The sequence below is a fragment of the Lepisosteus platostomus genome, chromosome 6 (assembly GCF_059453375.1).
Source record: "Lepisosteus platostomus isolate fLepPlt1 chromosome 6, fLepPlt1.hap1, whole genome shotgun sequence".
Lineage (NCBI taxonomy): Eukaryota > Metazoa > Chordata > Actinopteri > Semionotiformes > Lepisosteidae > Lepisosteus > Lepisosteus platostomus.
This window is the reverse complement of record NC_142616.1, coordinates 9,723,087-9,749,777: the sequence shown is the minus strand read 5'-3', so window position 1 is coordinate 9,749,777 and position 26,691 is coordinate 9,723,087. Positions and strand designations below refer to the sequence as shown.

Genomic DNA, 26,691 nt, shown 5'->3' with positions numbered 1-26,691 from the left:
TCCTGAGGAGGGAGAATATATTGCAAGATACATGCTAGTAAAGCTCTTCAGAAAATGATAGACATTTTTTAATCTTTTCAGATCACTAATTACTTTTGGGAGAATAGGAAACATATTCTAACTCCTCTTAAATATCAGTTTGTGTTTTTACTCCACTTATTGCTATATAAGATAAGGCCACTTTATTAGCCCTATACAATCTCTTGCATTTGGAATTTGTCTTTTCGCAGACCCCAGCTTGCTCTCCATGAGACACACAGACAGGGAGAGAAGCTGGGGGTCAGAGCGCAGGGTCAGCCATTTATACAGCACCCCTAGAGCAGTTAGGGTTAAGGGCCTTGCTCAGGGGCCCAATGGAATAGGATTCCTCTGCCTGCCACAGGATTTGAACCGACAGCCTTCCAGCCACAGAGCCACTGCTCTGCCCTTTCATTATTATTTTGTTTAAAGATAAGATCGCTTTTAAGATAAGATCACTTATCATATGGCGGGTAACAGTGGAGTACCCAAAGCTGCTATAGAGATTCTGATTTTGTCTCCTGATTTTGATCACAGAATCCTCAAGGCATTGTGATTAACTCAGTGCTTCATGGGAATGTTAAGAACGGAATTCTCACAACAAACTACAAACTGCCAGAGGTGGTCAAGTAAGTCGTAATTTGGAACTATAATGGATTTCTTTAAAAAGATAAATCTTTGCACAAGTAACTTGTAACTGTAACGGATTACTCTACAAAAGTCATGTCCCTTATGCAACTAAACTTGTAATTATAAAGGATTACCCTATAAAACTCAGTTTAACATATTGAAATTGTAACTGTAATGATACATTTTTAACTGCAATCTGAAGAAAAAATCAGAGATTGGCACAAGAAGTTTGTCTGAATGTTGGTGTTGTTTTGTCTTTGTTTCAGTGAGGGGATCTGGCAGCTGACAGCACAATTGGATACACAAAGCACGTTTATTACTGAATTCCAAGTCAAAGAACATGGTAAGGGGATTCTGACTCCCAGTATGTTGGGCATTTGCAACACAGACATTTTACAAGAATGCAGTTGGAGCCCTGTCATCCAGACATCATCAGTCTGAGTGCAGGTGATATCATCACTACTATACCTGTAGTGATTAGGATTGTCTAAGTGGCAGCATCTTTAACTGGTCAGGTTTAAGCAGTCTTTGACTCTTGCAATTCCCAGTTTTCTCTTTCTTGAGGCCCTTAGTAGTCCCCGAAGGCTGGTGGATCTCCAAGTTGTTCTCCTAACTCAGCTCTTAATAAGTTCAACTAGTCGTTTTTTGGGGCTTACCTGGACCAGTTTAACTGCTCCTCCAAGACCTTTACGTGCTACTGCTTAGCATACCCACAGATACATCAGATCTCCAGGACTAGACCTAATCCTTCAGGTTACAGTGTTGTAATCAGGTAGCAAACAACCATTAAAATAAAAATCTTTTAAACAGTGCGTAAGGAATTCACATATCTTCCTTTGAGTCAGCAGCACCTGAAGAACAGGGAGAGGCTGTTATGATGGTCCAATTACCACAATAATGAACCAATTCAGGTTCTTCCCACTGGATTAATATCCTGTACAGATACTGGTTCCCCAGGACCAGGATTGGGGTCCCCACTTTTAGTTGGAACTTTACTGGACATTTTGACACTGTGAAAAATTAGGGTAGTTTCTTAGATGGCTGAGAGCGTGTCAGGTTCCTTCACAGTCTGAAAGTCCTAATAAGAAAAACAAATTGGCATTTGCAAATAATCGTAACATCTGATATCAAACTGATCTCGCCACTTCTCTTCTCAGCAGAGATTAACAGAAGGCAAAAATCTACACAGCACAAAAGTTGTTACCTGCAAGCTAAAACACATATTGTACAGACAGGAAGTCTGGTCGTTTCTTGGACTTGTGGGAAAGTCTAATGCCTTCTGCACAAATGAATAAGACACCGCTGCTTGTTTTCAGTGCTGCCACCCTTTGAAGTGATTCTGAACCCCAGAAAGAAGTTCTTCCATATTGATGACAAGAGTCTTGTGGTAGAAATCAGTGCCAGGTGAGTACAGATGACTGCAGTCTGGTCTAGTACATCCACAATCCAGGGTAGAGATCAACCTTTTTTGATACATTATTACTTCTTCTCTTCAGTCAGTGTAGAAGATACAGAGTGTATGCATGCTTGTATATATGGCTATTGTTATTCTCACTCACTCACAACAGACTGCTAGAAGATGAGTCCAGGCAACCATGATGACCAATGTTTCTGCTGCTCCACCTGTCAATCAGTTTAGGACCATAACAACGTGGTAGGAAATCTGTCCTACCTGTCCTCTTTTAAATCAGTACCTACGGGACATTTAAGACGTGTCTTCTCGTTCATAGCCTCTCAGTCTTAGAGAGTCCTGCCTCCAGTTGTCTGGTTTCTCGTTCATCTCTTCTCGGCTATGGGTCTCACTTGTGTTGTGACTTTGCTTTGGATATTCTCTGCACTCAACTTGGTTATTTTCTGGCTTTGGTCTCTTGTGCTTTGGTTACACTCCTGGATATCCTTTGTGTATTCCCACCTCTACTGGCTATGAACTCTTTTCTGACTACGGTTTTGAATCGGGCATTCAGTCAATCTCTGAAACTTCTCCTCTCACCTTAAGGTGCTGCTCTCATTATTTATTACATCTACCGTTTCAACAATATTAGGCATGCCATCAGTTTTTTCCCTTATTCTTCATTTGGTACTATTTCTTTCAGTTTGTCATTCATTTACTGTCACCATTGTAGTCCCTCCCCCTTAAGCTCCGGCTCTTTCACTTCCGTGTTGATTTTGTGCACCTGCCCCCTGTTCCTGCCTCCCTACGTAAGCCAGACGCCCACTCTCTTCCGGGCTGTGCATTGGTTCCTGTGCCAAGCGAGTCCGGGATCTGGAGCGTCTGGTCCCTTTCACCCTTTTCCCCCTCGACCCTCCACTGGATGCTGCTCCGATTTTTAATCCTGTTGGTCCTCGTCTTTTTGCCTCCTCTTGGATTTCCCATTGGACTCTGTTTAGGATTGTTTGCCCCGGACTCACCCCCCTGAACACCTGCGCACCATGGACACACCCCCTGTTTTCATTTCTGACTCCTGCATGCCCTTTTCCCCGTGTTTTCCTCACTCATCCCCGGATTGTGTCTTCTGCATAGGGTCCGGAAAGAACACTTTCGTTACATTTACAACACTTTAACAAAATTTAAAAATTCAGTGGAATGTGAGTAAATCTAAAGCAGTATGTCAGACCTCCCTTCTAAATTCCTCGGTTTGATCTGTACACAAGACAGGAGAAATCACATGTCCAGCACACACTGCGCATCTCAGCCTATCGTCTGTTCTACAAAAAGCGGATAGAGATCAATCATTGAAATGTATGGAACTCCAGTATGTTTCCTATCATTTTCCACATTTGATTGTTACATGTATGACAGATAAGACCGATATGACAGATGTATGACAAGAACCAAATGCATAAGCTGTTTTTTTTCACTACAACTTTCCCTTGTATTGCAACTACAGTATTTGTACCAATTACCCACATCATTTTATGTGAATCCACATTCTTCAGTCTCAAAGACCTTAAATGGTTTACTTTGGAAATAGCTTCAAAAGCACATCTGATATTGATATGGGATGTCAGCAATACTGATATCAGCAATGTGCTTGCTGTGGGTTTAATGGATATCAAACTTAATTACTGGTTATTCTAGTTATGTGTATGGAGAGGAGGTGAAGGGCTCAGCCTACGTGGTGTTTGGTTATGAAGACCTTCAGAGAAAACGTCACACCTTCTCTTCCTCACTGCAGAGAGTGGAGGTACGTTTTCACAGTTCTTTGGTTCTGTGGTTTCCATTGTATTTAGTTCTCACTCTTCATATTTACATTGTACGTTACAAATAAGACCAGCTATGCATTCTTGACCTGTCAAGATGTCCAAGAGTTACTTTATTGATTGTTTGAGTAATTACATTCCCTTTTTAGGGCTTTAAAACTCCATAAAAGGCTCAAATTTAAAAGCAGATGATGTTCTTTTTTCTTAAGTGCTTATTTTGTTTTGTAGTTGTCTGTGATCCGATAATGGCCAAGGAATAGGGAATTATTCCACGGAAATAGGATAATGACAGGAGAAACAGCCAGATGTGATTCTTTTTTAGTAAGACATCACGGAACAAAATAACTGAAGCCTGTAAATATTATATATTCGAAAAAAACAATATTGAACCTTAAAATGCAAGGGTTAAATATTGCAGAAGGCAAGTTTGAAAGGAACTGTTAATCAATGGAAGTGTAAATGCTTTGGAGCTGGTGATGCTAATGTCAACATACTGTTACCAGCAGCATATTTTGTATTCTAAAGGTACACACGCATCTCGTAAGGCTCAGAAAAAAAAACAATTTTAGTTCCTCAAATACTTGAAGACCTTCTGTGGCCTTTTCCACCCAACAGGTGGAACAGCTGTAAATGTACCCAGCTCCTGCAATGGACTGATCAGATCACATAGATCACACACACACCAAGCAAAGACTGCAGGTGTTCATACCTACTGTTTGTAGAGTGCCAACTGGTAAATCAAAATAATCAACACCTTTTAATATAATGAGAATAAGTCTGTTTGCTTTACGGCAAGCAATCTGACCATTATTAAGGCTTCTGTGTAGAATGCAATGCATTCCTTTATTTTCTTTACTGCCACAGCAATTCATGTCTCATGAGACTATTTCATGCCTACTGTGATGCTCTGTTTATATGTACTGGAGCAGGAGGCACAGCTCCAGTGACTGCTGGAGTTCACCTTCGTACATTAGGTTTGTTGCCTGTGACTGGCCATCTTAGTAAGAGGAGAACTGGAGGACTCTCCCCCTTGCAAGATGACAATACGAAACGCGTGCTCTTCTCACCGTCCCAGCTAGACACTGGTCCTGATCTTTTATGGCTTCCAAGCATTTACAGTGCCATTTCCCAGATGGCAGGCTCAGTCATACGAGAAACCCAGGTCCTCCGATACAGGAGACTTTTCCATGAAGCATGGCTGTACTCTGCACAGCTCAGGATTCAGTTCCCCAGAGCCAAACAGCACTAATTGGGAATTCCACTTACACCAGAAGGCACACAGACAAATGAAGGCACAGAAGTTCGGATCAACCCCCATGCAGACACCAGAGACAAAATGGCGGAGTTTAAAGGCTTTATTACAGTGCAGAGAGACCACTCTCTTAGTGTAATACCATGGACAGAGTGTTCTCAGCTAAACAAAGATGACAAGAGTTTAGAGGACAACCTCGGCAGGGGTGTGTGCAAAGTTATGTAGTTAGGATTGGCAGAGCTTTAATACTTAGACATTATTCAGCACAATAACGTACAGTATAAAAAAACGACACCCCCTTATTGAAAATTCAGCCTTTGTTGATGTACAGGCTCAAGACCTGTCAGAGTTCAAGACCAATCATGTCAGAGCTTCACATCAACAAAGGCTGAAAGTTCAATAAGGGTGTGTAGACTTTTTATATCCACTGCACAAACAATTGAAGGGTCATTAGGGCATGGAAAAGCAAGCCAGTGAGATTCATGTGACTTAAGATGGGACTCCTGAGTACACTAGAATGCACTGCCCATAATATGACACAAAGGGACTTTACTCCAAGGTCAATAGATTCTGATCAGAGCATTCCAAGTGCCATTGCTTAGGAACTGAGGTAGCAGCCTGTTTCTGTGGCCCTTATGTGCATAGCACGCCATGAGGAGTCTCACTCACAGACCCGTATCAAGCCTGTCTTTCACTCCGAGCTTGTCTTTCCCAGAGAGCGTCACAAGGCTTCACTCAGGAAATTGAAATTTAACCCCAAACGCCGTAAAAAAGAATGCTCTTGTCTTTGTAGATCTAATCACCTTTTGAATCGCCTCTGAAGGTTCCTGTTCTTTAAAACAGAAAGACAGGTGGCTGTCTTGCAGTTGTAAATATTACTGAAGCTATAGTATGTACAGCATATATAAGGATGCAAGTATAAGATTATGCAGATATCTTAATGCTCACTCCATTTCATGCATTTCTTCAAGCTGGCAGAAGGCACTGCTACATTAACAAAAGAGCATATCACAAAGGAAGTGAAGGACATAAAAGAGATAGTGGAGTGTTCCATCTTTGTGAAAGCCACAGTATTCACAGAAACCGGTGAGTGTTTTCTGTGAATTAAGCCTTTATTAATCCAGTTACTCATGAGACCAAGTGGAATCACTGCAGGGGCTCCTGAGTTGCTGAAGAAACGTTTCCCCCACACTGTGAGAGTTGTGTAGGCCAGAGATATCACTGTGCACCCATACTCAGTCATCTATTCCAGAGTCGCACGAATGTGAGGATGTGGAGAGATGAGTTGTCCGCGCACTCAAGTGTCTGTGTGATTCTAGTTTATACTGTAAGTGACCAGGTTGAGAACTTTATTTGGAATTGACTTCTGAAATGATCACATTGCACTGCTTACCTTTAATCACATGCAAATGTGCTGTAAGCTTGTAGCATGCCACAGCACGAGAGCTGAGGGACACAGGCAAAGTAGGAATGAATGACCTGCTCCTTTAGGTATATTTGTATCGCTTATAATGGTATCCACTCAATATTTTCTGGCATCCAGCCCGAAGTTGTGTATCTGAAAATGTCTGATGCATCATGTCTCCTTTCCTTCTTTTGTAGGGAGTGACATGGTTCAAGCAGAAAAAACAGGAATCAAAATTGTTACCTCCCCTTACAAAATCCATTTCACCAGGACAATCAAGTACTTCAAGCCTGACATGCCATTTTGGGTCACTGTAAGTTCAGATGTTGTCTACATTAAATCTTTTTACTAGTGTTCAGTAGTACAAGGAAAAGTCACTGTCCAAGACACTTAAGATTAAGATTGTAAATCAGATTAAATTAATAACGTATACAATCGCTTTAAAAAGTAATTAAATGGAAATTGGGCCAAAGGGAGCTCATGCTGTTTTGAGAGGAACAACAGCGTCCAAGAGCTCCCTCACCTTCTTCACCTGAACTCATGATCCGCCGTAATATTGTTGACTTGATTTAATCCTTCTTTATCCCTCTTTCCAAGTTGGTCAACTGCTCACTGTGCTGGGTAGTTGCTACTTCCCAGCCAAAGGGTTCTAACATCTCAGTAAACATTCCCAAGCCAAGTTTCTTATTGAGGGTTGTCAGCATAATGCCTTTTTTAAATCATGTTGTTTCAAGTGAATGGTAATTGAACTGGTGTCTGTCCAGGGTGTGTCCTGCCTGTTGTGTTTGTGGCTTTCCATAGGATAGGCTCCGGCTCCCTCATGATCTTAATTGGGATGAACCAGAAAAACAATGGATGGATGGGTGACTCTCTGGCAGGTGGTGCATTTTGGAGGAGCATGTCCCCATGGGACATGGGCAGTTTCAATGTGATCCCAACCTTCTGCTCTGCCCCTTTCCAACTAAAGGTTTACGTGACAAATCCTGATGGGTCCCCAGCTGAAAACATCCCCATCAGGGTGGAACCAGGGTCTAATGAGGAAATCACAGAAAGCAATGGGATGGCCAAAATTTCTGTGAGAATGCAAGAAAGTGACAGGGTTAAAACTATAACCGTGAGTATCTGCTTCTGCCTGAAACCTCTCTATTTCACAGAGTGAGAAAAGCCAAAAAAGCCATAACACAGCAAATGCCAAAGCTGCTCTTTGAGCTGTAACTCAGCCTCCCTTTTTAGAACAGTCAGGCAGGTAAGCTGCTTTCCAGCTCCGAAACAGTTTCTGCCGGAAATCACCAGAAAGCATTATTCAAAACCAAATCTGTTTCTCTCTGAAACCCCTACCTAGTATCTCTCTGAGACTCTTCCAAAACACACCCCCTCCTGTTACGCCACACCCCCGGGGGACTCGTCATTCCACCTCACATTCCAGCACAGTTCCCAATTAGCCCTTTTCCCCAGCCTATTTAATGCTGCCTCACACTCTCCTCTGTGCTCAGTATTAGGGTCTTCCTGGCTAGAGCTACTCCCAGTCTAATGGATATTTACTACTTGGCTTTTGGCTTCCTGACCCTGGTTTGTTCTCCATCTACAGTACGTCTCCCGGTTTCAGTTTTGGTACTTCTGCTCTCATTCTTGTTTTGACTCTCGGCTTCCTTACGGATTACGGCTCCGCCTCTGGTTATTTATACTTTAGCACCGGCTAGTTTACCTACGGGTTTCTGACCTCGGATTGTTCTATCGACTATGCCTTTTGGGGTTTGCCCTGGTTTTCTGCATAGGGTCCTCACTACTAATTCTTAACACCTATTTTGTTTAGTTATTTTATTAATAAGACTATTACAATATTCAAAGGTCTTCTATCAATATGATATCAAACATCTTGAATCAGTAAGAAAACAACTCAGTGTTTCCATGATTCACCCTTGTCTGTGGACTATCAGAGAAAACCACTGTTTGTTTGATTAAAAAAAAGTAGCTCCTAGGGTCCAGTAACTGACAGTTGTTGCCTTGTGTGTCTCAGGTGAAAACCCAGGTTCGAGACCTTCCCGCTGGTCATCAGGCAAAGAATCAGATGACTGCGGAGGCTTACTCTCCTGAGGACCCCAGCTCCAGAAACTATCTGTACATCAATGTGCCAGACACAGAAATACGGCCTGGGAAGAAATTCACTGTGGTCCTGTTGTATTACATTGAGAAAGATGAGCAAGCAAATGCCATTCAGTTCTTATCCTATTTGGTGACTGGCTAGAACTTTTACATTTATTTTTTTATTTAGTTGTTCTGGCTTTTAAATTTGCAATTAGAAGGGTGCAAAATTAAATAGGAATGCACTTTGTAAAATTGGAGAAAACAATAAATTCCAAGACTGTAAGTGCCCTATGTATTGTAGACCTAAGTAAGTTGTACCATTTTGCTGGCTGGCTGGCTGGCACAGCACAGATTATGCTACTAATGATGATGATGATTATTATTGTTGTCATTATGTGTTACAGTTTTTTTCAGTGCTTGTAAGAATAATCAGACAGCTTGTGGCTGTGTGCACCTGTGTAACATTGACAGTGTCCATTGACAGTGAGGAATGAGAAAAACACATATATTTCTTCTCCTACTTGGTTACAGAAGCCATTCCTTCGGTTGTTTTTCCAGGCCTAACATCAAACAGTTCTTAGATTGTTTGATTCTTGATTTATTGATTTCTTGCTTTTACATACGCAAGCGGAATGGTTAAAGAAGCCTCCTGTCATCTTAAATATGAACACTTTGGATCTGTTGGCAGAAAAACACCTAGTTTGTCCTTATAGCCTTCTGTCATCTGTGATCTGTGGTCAGTCTGAAGTTTGTCAGTTCCTGTTTTTGATTCTTATCCTTTTCTGCTGTTCTAATTTGCTCCTCTCCTCCCCCCCCCATCTCCCCAGATTCTTAGCAAAGGCAGAATCATTGATAAAGGCCGGGTGGATAAATTGAGTCGGAATTTTGCTGAATTGCAATTAACAATCACAAAAGAAATGATCCCCTCCTTCCGTATAGTGGCTTACTACACCTTACCGCTGGCGTCCAAGGCGGAGATTGTGTCGGATTCAGTTTGGGTGGATGTGACAGATACCTGCATGGGGAAGGTGAGTGCCCGTTTTGTCCCGCAGCACCTGGGGCACGAACCCAGGTCTCTGGCGTAACGCAACAGGGAACCAGCAGCATGAGCTAATGGAGAGCCCCCCCCCCCCAGCCCAGCCAGCGGAGGTCCCTGCTATGCGCAGCGAGGGCACTGACATCACCGTATCCTGACTAGCTCCGCTACACTCCCCCTGCTGACTTCGCCTTGGCAAAGGACACTAATGTGACCGTTGCAGTTCCGCGCGGGCTCGAGCCCTCCGCCACCCCATTCCGTCCCGCAGCACCTGGGGCACGAACCCGGGTCTCTGGTGTAACGCAACAGGGAACTAGCTGCATTAGCTAAAGGAGACCTCCCTCAGCCCAGGCAGCTGAGGTCCCTGTTACACGCAGGGAGGGCAATGACGTCACCATGTCCAAACTAGCTCCGCTACACCTGCACGAAAAGTTTCTTCGTATTCTCTTCAATTGCTTTGAATTCAGGATCTTCTTGGTCCAGAAGGCTTGGCTTTCCTGACAGCCTGATGATCAGAAAGTGTGACCCGGCTCTGTCTTCTGTTCTGCAGCTCGTGGTGTCTTTGAAAGACAAGCATCAAGAGTACAGACCCGGAGACAGTTTGAACCTGAAGGTGAACGGGGACCCTGGTGCCATAGTTGGCCTGGTTGCAGTAGACAAGGCAGTCTTTCTTTTGAACAACAAGAACAAGCTCACTCAAACCAAGGTATTTTGCTCCTTGCATGAGAAACAGATCTGAGAAAGAGGCTTGTCTGATTTTCCTTTTCATTAAGAACGGGCCTTTAACGGGGGACGAATGTAATGTGACGCTGGTCAACATTGAACCATTGGACAGAATTGTCCAACCACCTCCTTTGTTGGCCTATTGCTCAGTAGTTATGACTTGTGTAGTTATGATGTGTAGGTCAGGACCCTATGCAGACAGCATAATCTGGAAGTAAGTGAAACAGACAAACGGGGGGGGTGTGGCGAAGGTGCACTGGTGCTGGTGGGGTGGCCATGGTGATAAAAATCCGGTACTGGGATAAAAACGGGGGTGACGAGGCCAGGCGCTCTGAGCTCCGGACTCAGCAGGGTCAGGACGCCGATAGGAGGCCTATGCCCTCAAGCCGCGGATGTAGGGCTACTAGGTGGTAGGTGGGCCTCCAGGCTCTCACATTAATCCCATTGTGCTGCATTGACAGTTGCATTGCCTGTACCATGTCTGACCAGTTCTGAAACTACACTTAACATTTACAGTGGGGAACATTTAACCTGAGCCCTGGGGAGCCCCAGCCAGTATGTATTTTGGTCAGCCTCTTTTACTTTGGAAGATAAGTATTACCTGTGAGTTACTGGTCAATTAAATAAGCGATCTGTTGCATAACATATAAATGGAATGTTTCAAATAGCAAGTGCAAGGGAACCCAAGCGTGTTTGAGGGTTGAAAAGTAGGCAGGTACTTTACCTGCATATTGCTACATCGATAAAAATCATCCTGCAGGATTGATCGCAAATTTAATTGTTCAAAGCGTTTAGGAACTGATGATCTAACAATGGCCTACAAAACAAGCCTGGAAGAACTTACAAGACTGCAGATCAGGATCTCTAAATTTTAGAAAGATGACGACCATTTTACAGACCCAACCTCTCTGTCTTTCTGGTAGATCTGGGATGAGGTTGAGAAAAAAGACATAGGCTGCACCCCAGGTGGAGGAAAGAACAGCATGGGAGTTTTCACTGATGCTGGGCTGCTGTTCAAATCGAACACTGGAGGAATGACCACCACTAGGCAAGGTAGAGAGAATCAGTGCAAATCTGAAATCTCTGATGTAATTATTCCATTGGTAGATCCAACAGGATGAATACAGTATATCTGTTACACTACTAACACTTTCTGTGTGCGTGACCATATGTGGGGATGAATTGGAAACCAGAAAAACAAGGCCCTCCTTTATCCACGCGGCTACTAACTACACAACAGACTACATGAACCAAGTAGCCTTATGGGGTATTCTTTTTTTTTGGGGGGGTGGGTGATTCTGTGGGACTCTCATTTAGAATAGGCTTGAATCGAGGAAATATAAATATATATTTTGTTATAAACAAAATAAACAGAGGTGGGCACATACTTCTCTGACAATACAGATACTGTTACTTAAAACTGCCAAAATGTCAGTGGAAAGTGAGTATTATCTTTCTGGTTTTTACCTCCACAGATCTCAAATGTCCCTCTGATGCTGTGCGAAAGGTCCGATCTCTTCTTCTGACCGAAGACAAGGTTAAATTGGGTGAGTGGTGTCCCCTCCTAAAGGTATCCAGTAAACTTAAAGAGGGTCAGCGGTGTCCAATCATTGATTGCAAGGTTCAATCTCTTCTGTGCCTTACCTTTATACAAACATTTTTTAACCTGTTTTGTGAGACAGCAGCATCAGCTTTGTTCCATGGAATAACAAACAAGGCTTTTTTCGACAATCCACGCTACCCATTTCAGTCTCCTTCTGCTTTTACCATATTGAAAAATACTTTGTTTTGTCTGTCTTTCGGACATTAAGCCGAGGTCCTGACTCTCAGTGGTCATTAAAGATCCCCGGGCATTTTTCAAGAAGAGTATGGAGTTATCCCGGTGTCCGGGCCAAATTTCCCCCCTCGGCCTTTACTGTGGCCTCCAAATTGTCCACATGTATGATTGGCTGGCACTTGGCCTGCGATGGACTGGTGACCAGTCCATGGTGTACCCTGCCTTGCGCTCATTGCCAGGTAGGCTCCGGCTTCCCCTGACACCATATGGTATAAAGCGGTTTGGCAAGTCACATGACATGACTTTGTTTTGTACGTGAGCTCATGACTTTATTGTCTGAAAAGTGCATCCAAGACAGTTGCACATCCACGAAGAACAAAAGTCATAGTACAGGAGTTGCAGGACTTCTAGGGATATTTTTGTCCCTGTTTTGCTATAAAATGGGATGATCTCTTATGATGTAAGATAGTGGTTACAAAATTTGGATGGCATTGGCACTGAAACAACGACACTGGAAAAAATCAAAGTAGCAGGTACAGTTTTACCTCTGCAGAAAAAGAGTCCTATGATTGGTCGTTATCCTACTTTTTTAAATTGTGCAACATTTCCCCTTTGGCGTAGCTTCTAGAGTGAAGTTAATTCCACTGGTAGTGAATGGGGTTGAAATCAGTTGTGTGACATTAACGGGACGAGCCGATTGTTGGCCCTTTGAATCCTTTAACATTTACACCCTTCTGATGGTAGTATTTGAAGGAGTCGACCAACCGGCCATCTTGTGCTCATGACACGTCGTGTTTCCCTTCATCTCTTTTCAGCATGGAATAAACCTTTATCTTGCGCTCATGCTTTCCAGAGAGCCAGATCCAGGACGAGCAGCTCAAGATCTGCTGCCGGGATGGGATGAAGGACATCCCCATGGATTACTCCTGTGAGCGGAGATCGCGGTTCATCACGGAAGGACCGGAGTGCGCCAAAGTGTTCTTGCGCTGCTGCACCGAGATCGCCAACAAGAAGAAGCAACTCTCTTCCAGCCTGGTGCTGTCTCGCAGTGAGTTCATCGGCTCATTGCTACAGAGAAAATCTAGCATTCCTTCTGATGTCACTAACCTGGGGGACTGTATTAGAAATAATCGGCTGTTCCAAATAGACAACAGATATTATGTACAGTAGAGACTTATAATAGAAGAGACAATACAGTTTCTCATCCTTTGTTTTTGTGGCAGGTGCTAAAGAGCTCTTAAGTGAAGATGACATCCGAGTACGTACAAAATTTCCTGAAAGCTGGCTGTGGCAGGATTTCGTTCTGCCAGCTGAAGGAGATGCCACAGGGTACATTATGGGTTTATGGGGGTGGATGTTGTGAAAGAGCAAGTTTTTTCTCTTGTCCTGGGTGTCACCCCAGTTGTGTCTTCAGTCTGTATGAAGGAGACTGTGCCTGAGTTTTCCAGATTCTAAGTGTAAGATGTGTCTGAGAAAATAAAGCATTGCATAGCTGACTATGTTCTTTATCACTCTCTGCTCCCTTAAGCTCTTTAGACATTCTGACAGCTCTTCCTGACACGATTACAGACTGGGAGGTCCTGGCCATCAGCTCATCACCCATCACAGGTAAAGGCTTTTATTAGCCCAACTGTAGTGTCCCGTGAAAGATACTTGCTATGGTTATTCTCCCAGCAAAGATATCAGCAGTAGTCAATCTCCTGTCATAATATTTTTATGTTGGCTTTGGGGTGGGATACCCTGGATTGTCTCAGGTACCAAGAACTAATTTGATCTCTTTCAGGTATGTTTTTCCCTCTGAGAACAATATTGAAATGTATAACCCTTGATCGCACCCATCCCCCCATTTACAAACAGAATTTGTGCCTTAAAAACTGTCTGGAAGGTCAAAAAACACAGACTTTCGTAGAATAAAAATGATATTCCCATTACTTACGTATAACAGATTTAAATTCATTCCTCAGGTCTAGAAAATCATCCAAGATTATATACTGTATTTGGATGTCACAAGAGAACTGTCACAATTGTAAGATCAAGTAGAGTCAAAGTAAGATCATGATTACTTATTTTAATAATTATACCATGTACCCTAGTAAAGTGATTAAGAATATAAACAAAAAGATAAAATATGAAAAAATATTCTAAGAATGCCAACCCAGTGAAGATTCTATGGAAGCCAGGGAGTTAAAAAAAAAACACTCTATGGTATCTCACAATTGCAACTTAAAATCTCAGAATTACAACTTTTTGATTTTTGAGATTGACAATTGAGAAGTCACAATTGTGAGATATAAACTCGTAATTGCGAGATATGAAGTTGTAATTCTGAGATTTTAAGTCACAATTGAGAGATACAAACTCGGAACTCTGAGATACAATGTCGCAATTGCGAGATACCAAAGAGCATTTTTTTTACTCCCTGGTGGAAACGGGCTTCCATAATGATCGGTGCTGTCAGAGACAATGTTATTTATTTTTGTCACGGACGTCCAAAGGGACTAACCGTGGGGAGCAGGAGAGCGGAAAAAGACCCATATGCGTAGCGGCGAGACGGGAAAAAGGCCCGGGCTCATTAGTGCAAAGAGTTCAGGAATGCCGTATTGAAACCTATGCCCTCAGGGAGCGGACGTGGGGCGCCCTGGTGCTAGGCGGGTCTCAGGACATCCGAACGTCAATGCTGAGCGAGGACAGAGTGCAAGACCAAGAAATATATAGCCCAAGGAAGAGAGAGGGACAGGTAGGACAGCAGACCGGAAACTAGGGAAAGGACAGAGAAGGAGCGCCCTCTGGCTGCAGAGGGCGTGACAATTTTCCCTTGCTTCTTACTTCCCATATTTTCCCTAGTACAGTGATTAACAAAATAATTAGACAAGCTCAAATGCGCAAAATATTAAGATCACAGATGCAAAGAGGATGGCAAGAATAGTGGCAAAAATCTCTTCATAACAGCAAAAACAGATTGGAAACACAAGACGTGTAGAGTAAAGTCATAAATCAAGTGCTTCTAAAACAAGAGATGATTGTACTGCCTGCAGTGCACACTAGACCAGAGTCCAGAGAGTGTTGCAGAGGGTTGCCAAAGTGGTCAATGAGAAACCCTCTAGTGTCACAGGCATCTGGTTCATCCTGTTGTCCGGGCCAAGGTGCAGAGGCGATTCAGAAGAGCACTGAAAATGGGAGCTGGAGTTAGCTCAAATGGTGGCACTTACAGTAGATAAAAATAAAATGCGTTTCCCTAGGTTTTAATGAAACAGAATAGAATAATTCTATGGTAGGCATTGACAGAACAAATCTAATATTTGTCCCAATCCCTCTGCACTGCGTTTAGATTACGAATGTCAGCACTGTCCAAGTAAACAGGCCATTTCAGACTGTATGTCCTCACTGTCCCGACAGGCGTCTGCGTGTCCAGTCCCCTCCCCATTAGAGTGAAAATGAATTTCTTTGTGGACCTGCGTCTGCCCTACGCAGTGATAAGAAATGAACAAGTGGAGATCAAAGCAGTTCTGTACAACTATGACACTAAGCCTATAAAGGTAAGTTTCTCTCTCAAGTTGCATTTGAGGTTTCTCATACTCAACTTCAACAGTGTTCCAGCTCATGCCAGTACATTAGCAAGACTCAATCATATTTCATGACAACGCCCAAGATCAAAGCGTGATGAACTATTGAATTATTATGGAGCAGATATTGGCTTAACCCGCTTAGCTGAGGGCCGACCGCCTGGCCAGAGGACAAGGAAGCCAGGACCCCCATGCAGGGGAACCAAGGGTCAGCTGCAGAGGTGGAGCTGGGGTGGAGCTGGGATGCAAAAGACCTATGCGAGGGAGAGTAGGAAATCACGTTGGTATTTATAGCGTGTGATCGAGGAAGGATGACGGGAGCAATTGCTAATTACTGACAGCTGGGTATGATTGAGCGCGGTTCCCGAACTTTCGTTATAAACTACATTTAGTAAGAGGTGATGAGGGAGATGGAAGTGCAGAATCAGTTTTCCAGTTACAAAGAGCTTGCTGGCTACCATTTTACACAGTAATCTAGGATCCCCTGAAGGGCACACTATGATACCCAGAGGTGGAGTCTACAGGGACCTGGTTCAAAGTGTCAGTTGTTTTCTCAGGTGTGACCTGAGCTCTGGGCTTCTCATACTGTAAGTCCGACCTCCGTTCGATTGCTCTGAGATGTTAGACCTGAGCCTTTTGACATCCTTCTGTGGCAGATGTTTGAGTGAAGAGTGCCAGGATAACTTAAAGTTAATTTACTGTGTTTACCTAAAAAAACATGTGTTTGAGAACTGTAAATTTCAACCGTATAAAAGATGTAGTTTTTCCTCTTTATAAAAATAATAATTGAGTTCGCACCCCCCCCCCAAAAAAATATATCTTATAATAGATTAAAACCAAATTGTTTTGAGATCAGCTTATCTTGTCATTACGACCAATTTATCTCATAATTACGAGAAAATTATCTCGGAATTAGTAAATAGTAAATTCTCGTGTACTTTATGTGATCATGTGATAGTACAATTGTCATACTGTAGAGAGCATGAAAATATTCAAACAGAACCACATTAAGGACATTAAAGCACATGGGAAGTTGCATTAGTTGCTGCTTGACTTGGAACTAAGAGAGGCTTGAATCACTAACCCAAGACCTGCTTTGGTGCTACCTCCAGTCCTTGAGGAATCTTGGTCCCAATCATCTATAATGGTGACATGATGATTCAAACTACAATGCCAGACTTGTGGATAGAGCCCAAACTAAATTCAGAAGACACGTTTTTGCAAGGCTCATGTTGTTTTAAGTGGTCTCGTCATTCATTTTCGGAAGGAATAGGAATTTGGTTGGTTTTCACCACAATGGAACGCTTTCCGAAAATGGAAAACTCTTCCTCATCTCCGTTGTGCTCAACATAAACATGCTCTTCTAAAGCCTTAGCAGAGATGGTACACAATGAACCAGTACATGGACGTTTTCTTCTCCAAAGTCAAATGTAGAAATGCTCAGCTGACTTCATGACGGCCAGAAGTGATCAAAAGGGGATCTTTGAAATGTGAATAAACACATTTTGTGCATTTCAGATTTGATAAAGACAATGAGGCTTTATTTGCTGGAGAGTAATGTCATGTCATTTACCAAACCACTTTATACCATATGGTGTCACGGGAAGCAGGAACCTACCCGGCAAACAACGAGCACAAGGCATGGTACACCCTGGACAGGACGCCAGTCCACCCCAGGGCAAGTGCCAGCCAATCATACATGGGGACAATCGAGGTCACGGTAAAGGCTGATGGGGGAAATTTGGCCCAGACACTAGGATAACTCCCTACTCTTCACGAGAAATGCCCGGGGATATTTAATGACCGCTGAGAGTCAGGACCTCGGTTTAACGTCTCATCTGAAAGACCGTTGCTGGAGAGAATGTTATTGTATTGTCATTCAATGTACTGTAATCACTTTCTATTCATCATCAGTGAAAAATGTATCAATGCTCTTCTGCTCTCTAGGTCCGAGTGGAGCTGATGAAATCTCATGAAATCTGCAGCATGGCCAGCTACACAGGGAGATTCCGACAGGACATCTCTATAGAGGAAAAGTCATCTCGGTTGGTTCCCTTCACCATCATTCCTCTGGCTTTGGGAGAGCCGGAGATCGAAGTGAGGGCCAACGTCTATGGTCAGTTAGTCGGAGATGCAGTGAGAAAGAAGCTGAGAGTTCTGGTGAGTGTGACGGCCCAGGAGACGTGAATTTTTATAGTTGGGGATCCCCACTGATTTTTCTCTGTCAATGAGAAGAGAGAACAAATCAGGAAAATATTAAAATTACACTTAGATTACCAACATTTCAGCCTTTTGCAATCCCATGCTTCTTAGAAATGGGGGGAAATGGGAAATTGTCATATCTACAGTAGATCTACAGAAGCCTTTTGGGAAAAAGAGCAAACACAATCTCAGTAGAACAGCTAAGGTTATCTTCGTACTAATCGCAGTAGTTAGCAGTATAAGTACTGAGTAGGGGTAGATCAAACTGTGCAGTAACATTTCAGATTTCTTAAATATCAATGCTAGTTAGTTAGCCAAGGAGAGGTGAATACTTTTCCTTTGGGTTTATTTTTTTCTCTGGTAATGATTTTGGATTCATTTTAAATTCTAAAACAGAACAAGGAAAAAATCAATGAATTAAACTGCTGCATTAATAAAGGTGTATGCAACATTTCAGCCTTCTGCTACCCCACATGTCTTAGAAATGGAGGGAACTGGAAATGGTATTTTCTAGGTCTATAGAAATTCCTAGGGAATAAAGTTCCCCACACAATCTCAATAGAACAGCTAAGTTTATTTTAGGATTAATATTGACCTTTCACATTTAGCATATTTCGGGGGTAAGCAAAATTGTGTAGTAACACTTCTAATTACAAAATTGAACTTCTAGGGTCAGCCATCTTTGGTTATCCCACATCATTTATTTTTTCACCTATTTTATGTTTGGAAAAAACTATCAGTCCCTCTTATGCACATTGCAGTCACTTCAGCGTGTGCTCTGAAATAGCTTACTGTACAGCAGATCAATCAATCAATCAATCAAAGTTTATTGATCAAATGCACAACAATGCAGCGTGCAGCAGTAGTTGCTGGCAGTGAGATGTCTTTTCTACAAGATCACCATGGGGTGAAATCACAAACTTAAAGTTACAAAATTAAGGTTACATAATACATAATAGTGCAATAGAAATTGAATAAAATAAACTCAGACAGAGCGCAATATAAATAGAGCTACTATGTGTCCAGGGTGTATACAATACACTATATTATGTCCAAATAGTGCAGTATGCTGAATACAGTGAAAACTGTGTGTCTATGTAGCCATTAAAGGTGATTTGCTAAAGGAGCTGCAGGTTGGCTATTTAGCAGTCTTAATGCCTGGAGGTAGAAGCTGTTCTGTAGTCTGTTGGACTTGGACCGAATGCTTCGGTACCGTTTACCGGACGGTAGGAGAGAAAACAGTTTGTGACTGGGATGACTGGGGTCCTTGAGAATGGACCTGGACTTCTTCAGACATCTAGCTGAGTAGATACCCTGGATGTTAGGTAGCTCACAGCTGGTAATGAGCTGCGCTGACTTCACCACCCTCTGCAGTACTTTGCCATCCCGGGTGGAGCAGCTCCCATACCAGGCAGTGATGCAGCCAGTCAGGATGCTCTCAATAGTGCACCTGTAGAAGTTGGCCTGGATATGTGATGGCATGCCAAACTTCTTTAGCCTGCGGAGAAAGAACAGGCGCTGCCGTGCTGTCTTGACCACGGTGTTGGTGTGGTGGGTCCAGGTTAAGTCCTCTGTGATGTTAACTCCCAGGAACTTAAAACTACTGACCCTCTCCACTGCAGTCCCATTGATAAAGATAGGTGTGTGATCTCCTCCCTGGTGTTTCCTATAGTCCACAATCATCTCCTTAGTCTTACTGATGTTCAGAGAGAGGTTGTTCTCCTGGCACCATGCTCCCAGGGTTTCAACCTCCTCCCTGTACGCAGACTCCTCACCATCTGTGATCAGGCTGATGACTGTTGTATCGTCCGCAAACTTAATGATGGAGTTTGAGTTATGCCTGGCGACACAATCATGGGTAAATAAGAAGTGGAGGACAGGGCTAAGCACACAGCCTTGGGGGGCTCCAGTGCTTAGAGTCAGAGTAGAGGACATGTTGGTGCCCACCCTCACCACCTGCGGACATTCCATCAAGAAGTCCAGGATCCAATTACAAAGGAAGGTGTTCAGTCCCAGGTCCTGGAGCTTGAAGATAAGCTTTGAGGGCACTATGGTATTGAATGCTGAGCTTTAATCAACAAACAGCATTCTCACATATGTTCCTTTCTTATCCAGGTGTGAGAGGGCAGTATGGAGGGCAGTGGCAATAGTATCCTCTGTTGACCTGTTCTGGCGATACGCACACTGCAGTGGGTCTAGTGTGTCAGGCAGTGAGGAGATGTGTGCTTTGACCAACCAATCAAAGCACTTCATGATAACTGATGTGACTGCAACGGGGCGGTAGTCATTCAGGCAACTGATTCGGGGTTTCTTAGGAACAGGGACGATGGTGGTTTTCTTAAAGCAGGAAGGAACTATAGACTGAGCTAGAGAAAGATTGAATATGTCTGAGAAGAAATCTGCCAGCTGGTCTGCACATGCCTTCAGAACACGGCCAGGGATAGCATCAGGGCCAGGAGCTTTGTGTGGATTGGTCTTTTTAAAAACTTTACACACATCCACTTTGGACATGATCAGTGGGTTTCGGTCTTGGATTTGGAATCCTCCTGGCTGGATCTGCGTTGCTGACCTCAAATCCGAGCATAGAATGAATTTAGCTCATCAGAAAGAGAGGCAGACTGTTGTGCGATATAGCTGGGTTGCGCTTTGTAGTCTGTAATAGTGTGTATACCACTCTGTAACGAACAGTTCTTTCCGGACCCTATGCGGACGACACAATCCGACGGAGTGGGGAAACACTAGGGAAACGTCATGCAGGAATACGGGGCAGAAGACAGGGGGGCGTGTCCAAGGTGCGCTGGTGCACGGGGGAGGTGTGGCCGAGGCGAACAATCCGAGAAAGTAGTCCTTTGGGAATATCCAAAACACAAGGGTAAGTCCAAAACCAGAAGATCCATTAGAAGAAGGAATTAAAAACCACGAAGGCCGGGTCGGAAGCGGCGGACGGGGAACAGGAACAGGGGTTAAAACCTTAACGGGACCAGGCGCTTCCAGGTCCCGGACTCGCACGATATGGAAATCAGATGCAGAGCCCGGATGAGCGTCAGCGCCTGGCTTTTAAGGTGGGCTGGGAATGGGAAACAGGTGCACCGAATAAAGTCTTGAGTGAAAGGGCTGGAGCACCCTTAAGGAGGGGGGACTAATATCGTGACACACTCCACATGTTCTGTGTGTTGCAGCCGTGATAATATGACTGTAATTTTACTCTGTAGTTGTATTTCGCTATTTTGATGGCTTTCCTGAGGTCACATCTGGGTTTTTTGTATTTATCCATATCACCAGAATTGAAAGCAGCTGTCCTAGCTTTAGTAGTTCAGGTGGGTAGCTGTGTCAGCATGCGTAGGCTGCAAAGGAACAAGTAATAGGTTTATTCCATGCTGAAAAAAAAGAAGAAAGAGAACACAACGTTTCGGCCGTGGAGCCTTCTTCAGGTGTGAGAGAGACATGGCCCTGTCTCTCTCACACCTGAAGAAGGCTCCACGGCCGAAACGTTGTGTTCTCTTTCTTCTTTTTTTTCAGCATGGAATAAACCTATTACTTGTTCCTTTGTCCTAGCTTTAGGTTTGGCACGTATCTCGCCAGTTACCCACGGTTTCTGATTTGGGTATGTGCGAACAGTAATCCCGGGAACCACAATTTCAATGCATTTGTTGATGTAGCCAGTAAAATAGTCCGCATAAAGATTGATATTATTTCTGGCAGCTTCTCGGAAGAATCATAGCGAAACAGTGACTTAATATAGAGTCTGATTCATCTGACCAACGTTGAACGGTTCTTAACACTGGCCTATCCTGTGTAAGCTTCTGTTTGTAAATGGGAAGTAGCAGAATGGAGGCGTGATCGGATTTGCCAAAAGGAGGTCGGGGCAGGGCTTTGTAACCATCCCGGAAGGGAGTGTAAACATTGTCCATCGTGTTTGTTCCGCGCATCGGGCAGTTGATGTGTTGATGTAGATTAAGCATTGTTTTCTTCAGGTTTGCACCGTTGAAATCACCCGCTATGATGAATGCCCCCTCAGGATGTGTATTTTCGTGTCTGTGTAATTCATTCAGTGCCCTTGTGAAATTTGCCTGCGGCGGAATATACACCACTGTGAGAACTACCGATGTGAACTCCCTCAGGAGAAAGAAAGGGCGATATTTTATTGTCAGATGTTCAAGATGTGTAGAGCATGATGTCGAAATATTCTCCACGTCTGTGCACCAGGAATTGTTGGACAAACAAAGGACAAAGCTAAAGGTTCAATCCATGTTATGTGAGTTTAAAGATGTGAGTCAATTCTGTAGAACATCATTTTATTGTTTTGCTTCATTATAACTCTTCTGGGATTTTTCTTAATTTGCCTTTAGCCAGAGGGTGTGAAGAGGATTGATGAGAAGATAGTGATTTTGAATCCCTCCGAAAAGAGTGGTAAGAACATCACCCTCTTCTTGGTCGCTTTCCGAGCACAGTGTTCTCACCCCTGGGAACACATTGAGATCTGCCCTCTCTGATGGGCTGTGGCCAACACTTGATTTCAAAACCTCAACAGTAGGTAAACGTACCTCCCTTAAGCATTTCACGTGCATTCCCTCAGATTTGTGACATATTCCTGCAGTTTGTCAGTGATAGTCATTACTCCATCTGTTTCGGTCGAAGGAGTTTCTGAAAATAAATGGAGTTTGTAGGCAGAGGTTTGAGAGTCAAATTCCTAATATCACCCACTTCCGCTCACTGCTGCTTCCTTCGCCCCAACTTCTCCCTGCAGCAGCTCCCTGGCTCATTCCTAGCAAGCAGGATTCTGATAATTAAATCACATTTATATATATACACATTTAATATTGTGAACTAAACATCGAACATGTATTTGCAACAGTTCTTAAATCTCTCAAGAATTATGTGATTAATGAAATTATACTCAAAAATCCATTGTCCACATGTCCTTGATGAGTTTAAGCTTTAAGTTCGTAAAACACTGGCTGGGCTCTGCAGCTAATGGAGGCCAACGAGAGAAAGAGCTTTTGCCTTGCTTTGCTTAGCAGCCTGCTAAGTTGTCTTTAGTACAGTCTGTGCACAATTTGTTTTCTTGAGGTTCACAAGTTAGACAAAAGGTGAACTCCTCTTCATTGAGGGAGAGGCATTAGGCTGCTTTGTCAAGTAACACAAAAATTCTAAGTGAAAAAATAGGTCTTGTCCCTACAGCGATCTTGTCACATGAACTAAAATATGATTGAATGACTGAGTTCTCAAAGCATTTTTACTGAAAACACATTAAACATGTAAGAACAGATGTTTATATTTTAGTGTCCAGTTGGTGAGTAGAAGAATCATTTGAATCAGCTGCTCTAGAGGATAAAGATATCCCACAGATAGAGGATAAAGGATTCAAAATTCATAGATGGGGATTATAAGGAGGCCATGATTGGTAAGGGTCAATGGTAAATTTGACGAGGAAGCCAGGGTTCTCTTTTCGAGAAACGACCTGGAATTTTTAATGACCACAGAGAGTCAGGACCTCAGTTTTACATCCCATGTGAAGGATTTTACAATATAGTGTCCCCGTCACTATGCTGGGGCATTGGGACCCACACAGACCGCAGGGTGAGCGCCCCCTACTGGCCCCACTAATATCTCTTCCAGCAGCAACCTTAACTTTCCCAGGAGGTCTCCCATCCAGATACTGACTAGGCTCACACCTGCTGAGCTTTTGAAGAACAAATATGAGCACATCTTTTGATTCCATTGAGCAGTGGTCTGCATTAAGCAGTAAATTAAATAAGTACTGTAAATACATTTTTGAATGTGGTAACTTATTGTTTTCATTACAGATGGAAGGGAAATTGTAACATTTGAGAAGTTATCGGTGGGACCTTTCACTCCAAACACAGAACCAGTGACACACATCACAGTAACAGGTAATTCTACAGCCTCTGAGGAGGCAACACAACTGAACAATGCAGTTGTGGTCAAATCCAGTTCAAGTCCTGGAGATGGGGACCATTTGTTCCTGGAAAGCTGGAATCCTTGAAGAATGGACCAGAAAGTTATGACACAAGGCGCTATTCTGAGATTTCCTTGTTCATACTTGAAGATCTGGCTGTCAGTGGCGATATTCAAGTCCAGCAGAAAGCCACGCTCAGATCACGGCAGACTCATTACTCTGATTCCTACATCTGTGTCAATAAAAACATATTGGTCACAATTCTGATCAACGTAATGTTTGTAAAAGATACAGCACAGTCCACTTTTATTACCGCATGATTCCTTGATACAGTATATAGGTAGTTTCGCATCACCAGTCATTGAGATGAAGCAAAACAACATGGAGTGACTGATGTGTTTATGACAGAATCCTCTTGGAATTTGAGAACACAGCAATCGATTTGTAGGTCACCTCACTCACCGTATCCATCGGCAAATCAACCATCTAAAATACCTCTCTGTCCAGACAAATCCACCTGGAACAACGTTGTGTTGATGTGTTTGATACACGTTTATAAAAGCAGAATCAGAGAACTACTGTATGGTTGTGTCTGGGTCTGTGTCTACAGGGCATGAGCTGGAGGAAACTATAAGGAATGCCATCAGTGGCTCTGCCCTGACTAAGCTCATACGACTGCCTGGAGGTTGCGTGGAGCAGAACCTAGCCTCCATGACGTTTCCGGTCATAGCAATGCATTACCTGGACAAAGCCAACGCGTGGGCGAGTGTCGGAGTCCAAAATCGGGAAAAGACCACTGACTACGTCAAAACCGGTATGACTCATTCACAAGAATATGGAACTATGGTTTCTTTAAAAGCTGCTTAACAGTGTGTGTGTGTGACTGTAAGAAGCATCTTGGGAATCAGTATCAACATCAAAGTACTGAAATAATTTACAGGGGTGATTGCACTTAAAACCATGAATGACTTTGTTAAGGATAGGACCCTCTCAAATGAAAATGAAAGTCTTGTAGGTGTGCATGTCTGAAATCTCTTGTTTAACATTTGCTTTAAAAAAAAATGTTTCACAGGAGTTGCACAATCTCAACCTTACCTCTGGAGATTTTTTTAGTTGTCTAACAGCAGGGAACTGCCACACAAGTTTTCATATCTTACCATCTTTGAAGATGCACAAAGCTGCAAGTCTGGTTGTATGAAAAGATGCAGACATGTTAGTAGAGAGAGTCACACGGTTTCAGAGAATCTGCCTTTCTCACCAGCTTTTCTTCCCTTGCAGGTTATTCCAATCAGCTGGCTTATCGCCTTCAAGATGGTTCCTATCCACCTTACAGTAAAAAGGCACCAAGTACCTGGTAATAACAAGTAATACATTCTGTGCAATTTTTTTTATTTTAATTAATCTGTACTGTATATATCTATCTAAAATAAATATATTTATTTATTTTAATTAACCTAGATTATCTTAGATCTTAGTAATTTTTATTATCTGTTGTAACAGTTCTCTCTTTCTGGCTGCATATTTCAGAGAGCTTTGTACAGTAATTTAAAACACAGATGTTAAGTTGTTACATGATGCATTCAAAATTTTTAGAACAAAGAACAACAATTCAGCTCTAACTAAGCCGGTTCCTCGCTTCATAGTGAAAAAACTCTTTCTCAAAACAGAACTTGTAACAGCCGTGAGAGTTCAAAGGACGCCCTGAAGCCCCAGCTTCCTGATTTTAAACATCACCCAACCAAAAGTGTACCTTGGTCAGGTGTTTGAGGATGGCAGATCAGTCTCCGATTCCCTTCTAGGGAATGTAGTTCAGTTAAGAGTCTCCATCTTGTCAGAATCGAACGACCTCCGACTCTACGTTTCAAACCAGGAAACACACGTCATGTACTTCACAAGGGTGAATGAGGAACGGCAGACAGATCCCTCCCATATGTTCATCTGACAGTGGCGATCATTTTATAACATTCAGTGACCTCAAAATCTCATCACCAGCGAGTGGCCACCAATGTAGCAAAAACACATCTCCCTGTCACTGTAAACTTCGTGTCATGTCCCGTACTCGCCCTCGCAAACCCCATTACATTCCCAAACCCACTGTTTCACCCTCTCATCCCTAACTGAACCCATCACATTCTCACAGGCACCAGATTCCACAGATTCTCACTCCTGGACCAATTATCCAACCACGTCCCTCTCCCCTTCAGTATTTAAAGTTCCCTCATGCACCAAACCCTGCTCACTATTGAAAAGCCCCTTAGAGTTTTCTAGTGCGCATTATTTTCTTGTTGGATTTCTCGGTTTTCGGACTTAACTTTTACCTTTTGATCTCGCCTTTCGGATTTCGCCTTTCGGATTGTCTTCTCGGTTTGCCCTTTCCGGTTAACTGACCTCTCGTTTCGCCTGTCGACCTTGCTTCTGGATTACGATTCTGGATTGTTTGCCTCTGCATCCCGCAGAGTTCACGGCTATGCACAGGATCCTCGAAGAACTACCGGCCGGATCTCTGCCACTTTGCTTGAGTCACTGTCCAATTATTGCCCATTTTAACCCACAGTTCTCTAAATGCAAGGAAGCAGACCTTATAAAATCATCCCAAGCCCTATGCTAATCAGTGCAGCAGTTCCTAAGACACAGGCAATTTAAGCTGTGAGAACAAAATGGTGGCCAAGTGGCCATTGTGGCTTATACAACCCCGTTTCACCAAATATGAACCATATTGACACTAGAATGACTAAGACTGACATGATCAAACATTTTTGGAATAAGAGATGTTAGCAGTACAAGTAGTTGGCTGACTTTTAACTACCATGTGTCCTAGGATATCAATATGCTTCTCTTGGGGGAGAACTGATCCAGGTTGAAGCATACCGATTTTCCTT

At 43.1% G+C, this 26,691-nt stretch overlaps 1 protein-coding gene across 1 annotated transcript in view; it reads left to right on the top strand.

Moving 5' to 3' along the window:
- LOC148660090 (complement C3-like) overlaps nucleotides 1-26,691 on the top strand; it is a 49,286-nt gene that overhangs the window by 3,071 nt on the left and 19,524 nt on the right. The window contains exons 5-25 of the mRNA XM_088634111.1: nucleotides 556-647; nucleotides 915-991; nucleotides 1,965-2,052; nucleotides 3,728-3,833; nucleotides 6,073-6,187; nucleotides 6,704-6,819; nucleotides 7,474-7,620; nucleotides 8,524-8,739; nucleotides 9,419-9,619; nucleotides 10,178-10,333; nucleotides 11,274-11,403; nucleotides 11,826-11,897; nucleotides 12,981-13,175; nucleotides 13,351-13,456; nucleotides 13,656-13,735; nucleotides 15,524-15,663; nucleotides 17,638-17,850; nucleotides 22,242-22,302; nucleotides 23,700-23,786; nucleotides 24,423-24,626; nucleotides 25,091-25,166. Coding sequence (XP_088490237.1) covers nucleotides 556-647; nucleotides 915-991; nucleotides 1,965-2,052; nucleotides 3,728-3,833; nucleotides 6,073-6,187; nucleotides 6,704-6,819; nucleotides 7,474-7,620; nucleotides 8,524-8,739; nucleotides 9,419-9,619; nucleotides 10,178-10,333; nucleotides 11,274-11,403; nucleotides 11,826-11,897; nucleotides 12,981-13,175; nucleotides 13,351-13,456; nucleotides 13,656-13,735; nucleotides 15,524-15,663; nucleotides 17,638-17,850; nucleotides 22,242-22,302; nucleotides 23,700-23,786; nucleotides 24,423-24,626; nucleotides 25,091-25,166 — 2,678 coding nt within the window. The remainder of the gene's footprint in view (nucleotides 1-555; nucleotides 648-914; nucleotides 992-1,964; nucleotides 2,053-3,727; nucleotides 3,834-6,072; nucleotides 6,188-6,703; nucleotides 6,820-7,473; nucleotides 7,621-8,523; nucleotides 8,740-9,418; nucleotides 9,620-10,177; nucleotides 10,334-11,273; nucleotides 11,404-11,825; nucleotides 11,898-12,980; nucleotides 13,176-13,350; nucleotides 13,457-13,655; nucleotides 13,736-15,523; nucleotides 15,664-17,637; nucleotides 17,851-22,241; nucleotides 22,303-23,699; nucleotides 23,787-24,422; nucleotides 24,627-25,090; nucleotides 25,167-26,691) is intronic.